This window comes from Pelodiscus sinensis, chromosome 3, assembly GCF_049634645.1.
Source record: "Pelodiscus sinensis isolate JC-2024 chromosome 3, ASM4963464v1, whole genome shotgun sequence".
NCBI lineage: Eukaryota > Metazoa > Chordata > Testudines > Trionychidae > Pelodiscus > Pelodiscus sinensis.
The window spans coordinates 128,242,767-128,253,390 of record NC_134713.1 but is presented as its reverse complement, the minus strand read 5'-3'; the positions used below and the strand labels follow the sequence as shown (position 1 = coordinate 128,253,390).

General features: G+C 41.5%; 1 protein-coding gene across 1 annotated transcript in view; it reads right to left on the bottom strand.

Moving 5' to 3' along the window:
- Positions 1-2,042: 2,042 nt before the first annotated feature.
- RYR2 (ryanodine receptor 2) overlaps positions 2,043-10,624 on the bottom strand; it is a 648,519-nt gene continuing 639,937 nt past the window's right edge. Inside the window, exons 105-106 of the mRNA XM_075924816.1 lie at positions 10,566-10,617; positions 2,043-3,997 (exon numbers count right to left, since the gene is read on the bottom strand). Coding sequence (XP_075780931.1) covers positions 3,902-3,997; positions 10,566-10,617 — 148 coding nt within the window. The 3' untranslated portion in view covers positions 2,043-3,901. The remainder of the gene's footprint in view (positions 3,998-10,565; positions 10,618-10,624) is intronic.

The window sequence follows — 10,624 nt, the reverse complement described above, 5'->3', positions numbered from 1 at the left end:
GGGCCCGGGCCCTCCCTCTCCACTGGGCCCCGACCCAGGGCCCTATCAGCGGCGGGCGGCTCCCACCACTGGCTCAGGGGGGTTCCTCCCCGCAATGCGCTGAGACCTCCGGGGCCTTTCCAGCTCCCTGCCCTGGGTCACTTCCTACCCCCGGCCTCCGGCCTGTCGTGGTCCCACCTGTCGGCGTTGGTTGGATGGTTGTAGCGGCAGCTTCCCCAGGCAGCGTCGGGGTTGGCAGTGTCTGGTCCGGTGCCTGGGTCACAGGGGGTCAGTCGGCAGCTCCGTTGTTGGGGGCAAGCCCGGCTGGGGCCTGGCAGCAGCTCCTTCAGCCCTCTTGGCAACTCCCTCTCCTGCAGTTGGGCGCTAGCTCCAGCTCGGGCCACGGTCTGCCCCTTCTGAGCAGGCCAGCAGCCTTTTATACCCCAGTTCCCCTCGGAGCATGCCCAGTAGGGCTGTGTGGGTGGGGTTCTCTCTGCCCCCGGCACCAGGTGGTTTCCCTGTCACATAGCTCTTCAAGAATGGCTTAGAGAAGACAACAGAGGCAAAGATACAGGGAGCAATCTTCTAAAATACAGAGGTGGGGGGCACCAGCGCTGAAGGACTAAGAGGTTTTTATTTCTTCTTTCTGTGATTCTATCAAAATCACTAATAAAATGACAGACTGATGTCTGTGGATTGATAAGACGACTTTTATAGCTTATGAAAGGGGCTACAATGACGGGAGGTACAACATAGATTGGAGCCTTCTGAGGCCCCTAAGCCTGACCAAAAGGGACTGGCCTGTACAGGTGAATGGTTATTTCAACCTCCAGCCTCATTTATTTCCTATTTTGTGTGTTTTTTTTCCTTCAGCATCATTTGACTTATTTGCTAAAACTAACCGGAATATACAACATCAGCATATATAAGGTTACTAGTTACCTTGTACCCAGCATGCAAATGCCCTCTAACATCTTATAAACAGCTGGTCTCAAAATGTTTGGTGTAACTTGTTCATACCTTAACTACAAGGTACCAATTGCAACCTGCAAATGCAAATGTTAATGTATGTACGTAATGTAATTGGACCTTAAAATATCTAACAGTACCTTAGGTAAGTACTGTAACTGAATTCTTAGACATGATACAATGACATTTTTTTTCAAATGGTGCACTGTCACATTGTCTTGGACTTCAGACTGGAAGTAGCTTTCTCCCATGGCACATTTCCGACTTCCTTTAAAGTTTAATTCTTTCCATACAACTGCAAAAGAATTAATGCTCTATGGAATTTAATAAAAGTCATTTGAATAAGCTATTCATTATGCTCAATTCCTTTTACAACATCCCATTCAGAAACGTGCCAACAAAAACCTAAGTAATCAGAGATAAATAGTTTGTTAAAAACTACTGCATTTAAAGATTTCCCTTCCTTTTTTGCATGAATCCAAAATGCAGTATACTCCACAAACTTGAATAGCTTTCCACCTGGTCCAGTATTTGACAGATTTGCTTGAAGGATTTCATATATGAAGAACTGATTGTCACTATTACAACCAAAATGAGTTCTTCAAAATTCACAATTTTAGGAGAAAAACATAACTCTCTAGTCTTATCAAGGGTTTCCATTCTCACCATTTTGGAGATTTATGTTTTAAGAACCAAATCCAGGTCCCTGCAGTGAACTGTGGGTTTGTAGTTCAGTGGAGGGAGCAGGAGATGCAGAGCACAAGAGATCCACAGTTGCTCCACGAAGCATACCTCCGCTGACTTCCAACACTGCCAGCCAAATCTTGCTCTCATGAATGAACCCATTATCTGCTGGAAGGATGTATCTGTCCATATGAATGTGGGGGCCAGCTGTATTGAGTGCGTAAAGATGTGTATAATGAAAAGGTAAGCATCTGTTCCATCACAACTACTGACCCCAAACACAGAGATGGGATCACTGTGCTTCAATGTGGCTTCACACACATTGGATGCAACAGTTTTGGAATCAAATGGCAGAGAATGCAGCAGCAGAAGCTTTTTAATATGGAAGGTCAACATTAAGGAGATTTCCCTCTTTTATTAATATACCTGTCTACAAAGTCCATGTTCTTCCTTCTGAATTTAATTTTTGAAACAAGTACTTCACTGATCTGTAAAACTAAACCAATACCATCTCCCTGGTGCTCAAGTGCTAAAACGATAACAAACTATTCTGGGTACATACATGAGAGGGAAAATCTGTTCTGCTAACATCACAGAGGAATAGTGAGTAAGAAAGCAAATCAATTCCTGGTAGCTTTCTCCTATTTTTATCATCAGTATAAACCAACATCTTGGGTTCAAACGGCCCTGGAAAGTAAGAGTATTTGAAACCTGAACCCTGTTCTGGACCTAAAGAATGGCACCCATATTTCTAGTCAGCTGAACAGAAATCTTACATTTAAATAGCCCTCAAGATGGGGTGCGGGAGGAGTGAAATAAAATTTTTGTAGCTTGGGCTTGTGTCTTCTTTTAAATACCATATTCATAACGCCTACTACTCTGAGTGCTAGTGAAGATACTAAATTTGCCTTTACGACAGATGAAGTTGTGGGCTATGAGTGCAAAGAGGAATCATCACAGATCACAGGAGGAGAATAATTTAAACATAAAGACTTCAGAGTGCTCCTGTTTACAAGACTGATTTTGTTAAATCAGGTATTAGAGAGCAAACTCAGCAAGAAAAAGCTCAAATTGCTAGCAAAACCACCTTGCTTCCATTCTGAATTTCTCTTTTTATTTGTAAAGACTGTCATTACAATTGAAAAGGACTCAAAATGGAGTGATGTACACATCATTGGTGCTTCATGATGGACCTGATGGAATCCCTGAATGGATATTGCTTCAGCTTTGATTTAAAAAAAAAAAAAAAAAAAGGTTTAACATGAAAATCTTTAACTCCACTATTGAAAAAGGAAAAAACAAGAAAAGAAAAAGAAGTAAAAACAAAATTACCATTAAGTTCATAACATATACATTGTTGGCTGATGATACGTTTCAAATGTACAATAAAGCCCACAACACTTTATTACTATGAGTATAATTATTGTGAATGTTTTTCTCATGTTATCAACTTGCTTCTGAAGGTTGTTGTTTTTTGTTTGTTGGTTTTAAACTTGCATAATAAACATGCAATGAAATATTTTTCAAAGTGTGTTTCAGTCTGTTTTCATACAAAGATTTCATAAAGTTGCAGTGTTGCATCAGAGCATTACCAAAATAAGAGCAACAGAAAAAGAAGGTAAATGTGAATGTAGCTTGATGAGAATAACCTACTCTTGTCCTGAGACACGCCACAGTCTTATTAAAAAGGTGTGCACAATCAAACCCCTCCCCCCACCAAAACACAAAATAAATATTAACTGGGAAGAAAGGGAGGGCACAAAAAAAAGATAAGATGGCATCATGCACTCATCTGCTGCATAGCTCAACCCACATATAGTAAGGCACTATTTCCCCACAACTTAGTGTTCAAAACAATCCTTTACAGTGCTCTGTGAACTATATAGTCTCTTCCTGGATGATGAAATAAATAGATTGAATGAATGCCACTACCACATTACCCCATATGTGTTCTCATAGTCAAGGGATTTATCTGGCAGTCTCGTAAAATAATTGCCTCTGTGTGCGTGTGCATGTTATGTATGAGGATTTATGTGTGGGTGTATGTTTTTTTTCCCCATGAGTTGCTGTTTTTTTACATTTTCATTGTTCTTTACTCCATTGTTCTGAAAGCAAATAAACAAGAAAAAACCCAGCACAGTCAGGTAATCAGAAACAGAGCTTTGGTGCTCCAAAAAGCACACAGCTTTGGAGAGTTGAGAAATCAGATATTCCCTAGAGAGTTGGGAAAAGGATGGACATATTTTCCGTGGCAATTTTCATTCGTATTTTAATTGAGCTGGTCTTCATACTGTTTTCGGAAGCAGTCACCAGCAGGGAAAAACTCCCAACACCGTTCTTGATACATTTTCCATACATATGATTCCTGCAAGACACGAGAGATTTGAATAATTAGTCTGATTCAGTGAGAGTATATTAGCCATCCCTCCGCCTTCCAAAAAGACTACCTGCTGCTCTACATGATGATTCAATTAAAAGCTGATCTACAGTGATGGAAAACACTAACAACGTCATTCATTTTTGTCTAGGTTTTTGGAGTTCTGTCGCCTGGATGAAAATATTATAGAAACACTCACATATGTTAGGCTAGGGAGGAGTTTAAAGAGACTTTGGAAGAACTCAGGAATTTTGACCTTCTTTCTTGTGAAATAAAAAATGGAGACAATACACAACTACTAGTTTTGTTCTTTTATGTGCAGGAGCAAACTGAAGCTCAGGTACAGTTGCCTGCAATACCCCACTGCAGTTAAGGATTTGAGTTTTAATGATCCTTAAAGGAACCTCAGCTGAATTTCTTCATCAGCTATTTCAAACATGCCTGTGTGCAATACATACAATAATACAGTGGGTTTAAGAATAACAAGTTTCTGGTAGAATCCATAAATAGGAGCAATCTTCCTTAATAGTAATTTTTTCCATTTGGGTGAGTTTTTGTATAAGTAAGAATATTGTTTCAAACACTAATGGGCTGCATGTCAATGTAGATTATTCATTTTCAATTCCAAGTGGTTACCTATTTTACAAAAATAGAAGAAATTCAGACAACTGCTTGCCAGAAAGACGTCTTTATTACCACAAATGTTACAGACTTATATATACACACATATATATATGTGAGCGCGTCCATTCTACAAATCCACTCTACAAATTCCCATTGAAATAGTGAAGATTTGTATTGAAATAGCACGTCCACACTGATTGGAGCCTGAATCACATTTAAACCCCCCAGGAAGCACTCCAGGCAGGGCATCAGGACAGCATTCACTTCCTGTTGCTGCTTCCTGAAGCTATTTGAGGCTCAGCTTAAAGGGCCTCCCCTCTACATCTGTGTCTCAGACTCTTCCCCATTACCTACCTCCTTGAGGGACAGCAAACTCACACCGTGTGCTCTGGCTGCCCTTGAGGATGCCACAACACTTCAACCATGGAGCTGAATCTGCTACAAAGCAGTCACTGGATCTTAGACCTGCTGCACCTCCTGGCACAGTTTATGAAGGCTGCCCTCATGGCACTAGAGGACCACAATGACCAGCTCAGAATGGGGCTTCTCCTCACCCTGGCCTGAGTGTTCCTCATGCACTACAGTTCCTTCCATCCTCCCTTGCAGACCATGCACCGCCACTTCTGGTGCCGGGAGATCAGTGCCGACAGGTGGGACTGCATTGTCGTGGAGTGGTGGGACGACCAACAGTGGCTCCAGAACTTCTGCATGCAGAAGGATGCCTTCCTGCAGCTCTGCAAGTGGCTTGCCTCTCCCCTCTGGCAATAGGACACCCCCATGTGATGTGCCATCTCCCTCCAGAAGCATGTTGCCATTGCACGTTGGAAGCTCAGCACACTGGACAGCTACTGTTCTGTGAGGAACCAGTTTGGTGTGGGGAGATGGACTGCCGGGGCTGTGCTCATACAGGTTTGACTCTTAGTATTTTACTAAGAAGGTGGTGGCAACCCAGTGATTCTACAGGTGGTGAAGGCCATCAACACTGACCTGCTGTGGAGGGTCATCAGCCTGGGTGACGTGGAGCCCATCATTTCTGGCTTTGACACCATGGGCTTCCTCAATTGTGGGAGAGAGGGGCCTTTGATCGCACCCACATCCCCATCTTGGCCCTCAACTACTATGCCTTGGACTTCACCAAAAGGAAGGTGTTCTTTTCCATGGTCCTGAAGGCCCTAATGCACCACAGGGGCTCGTTCATGAACATTTATGTTGGGTGGTTGGGGAAGGTGCACAACACCCGTATATTCAGGAAATCCAGCCTCTTCTAGAGGATGCATGCTGGCACATTTCTCCCCAACCACACCATCTGGGTCGGGGAGATGGACAAGCCTATCTTCATCTTGGGCAACACAGCCTACTCCTTGATGCCCTGGCTAATGAAGCTCTATATGGGACACCTGGACTCCATGAAAGAATGCTTCAACAACAGGCTCAGCAGGTACCCCATTGTTGTGAAGGGTGCCTTTGGCTGCTTGAAAGGGAGGCTCTGGAGTCTCCTCTCCTCTATTCAGTGACCAGAACACCCCCGAGGTGGTGGGTGGCCTGCTGTGTGCTTCACAACCTCTGTGAAATAAGAGGGAGACTTTCCTGCCAGGGAAATAAAAAAACAAATTGAAAGAGCCAAACAAATACCTAGAATCCATCTACTTCAAGACAGACCCAAGAAAACCAACAATAGAACACCACTTGTCATCACCTATAGCCCCCAACTTAAACCCGTCCAACTCATTATCAATAACCTACAACCTATACTGGAACAGGATACTACACTCAGAGAGGCTCTGGGAGACAGACCCTTAGTCTCCTATAGACAACCACCTAACCTCAGGATGATTCTTACCAACAACCACAGGACATAACACACTAATACCAATCCTGGAACTTTCCCTTGCAACAAACCCTGTTGCCAGCTTTGTCCACATATTTACTCTGGTGACACCATCATTGGACCTAACCATGTCAGTTACAAGAACAAGACCACATATTCCTGTTCATCCAGAAATATAATTTATGCTATCATGTGCCAACAGTGTCCGTCTGCTATGTATATTGGACAAACGTCTCAGACACTTCACCAAAGAATTAATGCCCACAAATCAGACATCGGACAGTTTCACAAAGAAAAAACAGTTTCTTGTCATTTCAACCAGACTAGGCATTGTCTCAATGACCTCACTACATGTATCTTACTTCAAAGAGACTTTAACACCAGACTACAAAGGGAAACCTCAGAACTATCATTCATACTTAAATTTGACACTTTACAATTGGGCCTTAACAAAGATGCTAACTACCTTACCCATTACAAAGATAGCTTCCCCAATTATCACTCCTAATATCATTATCTCATAGACACTAACCTCTTCCCCCCACCACACACACACATACACACCCGCTCTGTTCTAAAATCTGATTTGTCAATTTTATATGTGTTCACTTGTTTTTAAATTGTATCCCTTTGGTATATATGGTCATGCCAATTTTCTTCCACAATTTAATTGGAGGAAGTGGGTCTGGCCCACAAAAGCTCATCACCTAATAAACCATCTTGTTAGTCTTTAAAGTGCTGCATAGTCCTGTCTTTTGTTTCTGCAAGACCAGACTAACACAACTACATCTCTATTACTATGCTGCTATCTGACAATGTGATTGGACAGAAAAGACAAAGGCAATTGTAACCAAATGATTCCTGCAGGGAAAATGTTGGGTATTGTTTTGTTGGACATTTAGTTAAGTCCTTTGCTCATGAATAATCACTATAGGCCTTATGCTATAGCCCAACTTTCACTGAACAGGCAAGATTACTAAAATAATGTACATAGTATATGGTTCTGTACAGGGAGCGCACTGAAAGCAAAGTAGCTGCTTTGTCAATGCTAAAAAGGATTATTTTACCATTATTCATAATGCAGTGAATTCAGTATGATCTGATCTGACGAGTCACTGCATGTGTGCAGCTTTAAGATGAACAAAAGAAACCAAGGCCCCAATCCTCACATCTGACTGAGATGTGTTTGGCATAGGACTTCAGGGGAAGTGGGCACAGTGGTGGCTTTATACAACTTTTGCCGTCTCCCAGTTCTTGGGCTAGCTGGGGACTGATTCAGCCCCTTCATGCACAAACAGCCTTACAGCTTATGACCACCTGCGATTGCTCTCAAAAAGCTGCTTGGGGCAACTAGGGATCATTGGTGTGCAAGTGTGCTCATAACATGCATGCCAACTCTGCATAAGATAGAGATTTCTATACTTAGACAAATCTTTGTATTAAGTCTCCTTATAATATAGAAACTTTGTATTAGTAAGTCTTATGGAAATGGTATAAGCTTCATAATGTCTTACAGAAACTTTGTATTAGCTTTATAATGTAGTCTTATAATGCTTTATAGAAACTTTGTATTAAGCCTTTTTATGATGATATAGTTCTTAGGAATAATGAAGGTAAAGACAATGTCTTTGTACTAGAAATAGAATAGGTCTTACCCATTTTACTTGAAAGTGGTTTTATTCTTGATGAATGAGATGTGAACGGATGTACAGCCAATCAAGACTGACAGTCCATAAATAGATGTAACATGATGATAGTAGTTTAGTATACTGGTCAGATTTCAAAGAAAACAGGTGTAGAAGGCAAGCCCCTCCAAAGATTAACAGTGGCAACAGTTGAAAAGGGGAAGAATAGAAGCTAAACCCAAGGACACCAAGACACTATCAAGTGGGCTCATTGTGAAAGGATCAGACACATGGATGGCCTTGGGAGTCAGAAGCAAGCACCCTCTTTTGAAGCAGAATTGGAGTTAAAAGTAAACACCCTCTTTGAAGCTGAATGTAGCAGCATTGGGGATAACACCCAAAAGAAGGTGTGTCAGATCTAATTAAGAACTGACACAGTCAAAGTGCATAGATTTGCATGAGAGGGAAGCTCCTATAAACGTGGGGTGTCTTGCATGGGACCTGGGACTTGGCTTGTCAGCACTAGTGCATCAGTTCATACAGACAGAAACCTTGCTCCTTCTCTCCCCCCTATCTAACTCATCTGGCCAGTGAGTTAAGGGGAGGAACAATTTGGTAACTAAACAAAAATAAGACGGAGTGAGCATGTGTGTGTGTAAGACAGACAGACAGATACAGAGACACGGAGGCTGTGTCTAGACTACACCTCTCTGTTGACAGAGAAATATAGATTAGACACATCGAAATTGCAAATGAAGCAGGGATTTAAATATCCCGTGCTTCATTAGCATAAACATGGCTGCTGCTTTTTTTTTCGAAACGGAGCTTTTTTGGAAAAAACGGCAGTGTAGACGCGGATCTGTCGAAAAATAAACCCTTTCGAAAGATCCTGTATTCCTCCAAAAAATGAGGTTTACAGGATCTTTCGAAAAAGGGATTATTTTTCGACAGATCCACATCTAAACTGACTTTTTTTTCGAAAAAGCTACATTTCAGAATAAAGCGGTGGCCATGTTTATGCTAATGAAGTGTAGGATATTTAAATCCCTGCTTCATTAGCAATTTCGACATGCCTAATCTACATCTCTCTGTTGACAGAGAGGTGAAGTCTAGAAGGAAAGAAGGAAAGAAAGAAAGAAAGAAAGAAAGAAAGAAAGAAAGAAAGAAAGAAAGAAAGAAAGAAAGAAAGAAAGAAAGAAAGAAAGAAAGAAAGAAAGAAAGAAAGAAAGAAAGAAAGAAAGAAAGAAAGAAAGAAAGAAAGAAAGAAAGAAAGAAAGAAAGAAAAGATCTCACGCAATTCTTTAAGTACAACATCTATACCAAGGACGTTCCCCACTGTGCAAGTACACCAGCTTTCTGCCTGTACTGTATTGTGTTGCCAGAACTCTGCAAAGCAGCCTTACTTATCCCAAGCATGTCACCAGTTTCCTGCCACTCAAACCATATTCCCACCTCTTTTAACAGACTGTATACTGTTGAAGGGGATCTAGTCTTTCCTGATGTATATATGGGTATGTCTACACTAGCCCCCTAGTTCGAACTAGGGAGGCTAATGTAGGCATTCAAAGTTGCAAATGAAGCACGGGACTTAAATATCCCGGGATTCATTTGCATCTTCCCGGGCACCACCATTTCTAAATGTCCCTTAGTCCGAACTCCGTGCCCACGGCTACACGCGGCATGTGGAACGAGATGTACCAGTAGTTCGAATTAGAGATCCTAATTCGAACTACCTACTCCGTGTTGCATGTAACCGTGGGCACGGAGTAGGTAAAAAGCACAACATTTCAGTACTGGTTATACAATACGATGGGAGCAAATGGTATTTACAGAGATAGATAGCATTCTCCTGGCTTTGAAAACACAGTATAAACTACAAAATAACCAAGTAACAATAACAATAGTCAAAAAGTGTGAGGAAAATAGTCAATAAGAAAAAGTCAAATGATTTCTTGTATATTGGACATTAGGAAAAACGTCTTAACTGTCAGGGTGGTTAAACACTGGAATCAATTGCCTAGGGAAGTTGTGGAATCTCCATCACTGGAGATATTTAAGAGCAAGTTGGATAGACATCTATCAGGGATGATCTAGACAGTGCTTAGTCCTGCCATGAGGGCCGGAGACTGGACTCGATGACCTCTCAAGGTCCCTTCCAGTTCTAGTATTCTAGACTTCTATGATTTTATGTATCTTGTCAGTTCAAATTTTTGTTTCATGCTTATTTTGGGGAGATAAATTTTAAAAGTTAAAAATCAAGTAGCAGAACAGGTACAAAGATCCTAAAGAAAAGGTTAGTAATCAAACTCTGGCCAAAATAAGTCAGTTTTAAGGAACGTTTTGAATGAAGTCAGTGGTTTTACAGTGAGAGCTTCATATGATTGGTTAGAATTCTCATCCAGTGGTACCTTACTGAATATTCCAGTCTTTTATAACTAGAACTTTTTAAATAGTACCAGTGTAAACAGTGCTTACTTACCTGTCCTGTATGTTCCGTTTCATCTTTGTTAATGAGATACATCAGAAAAAACCTAGACA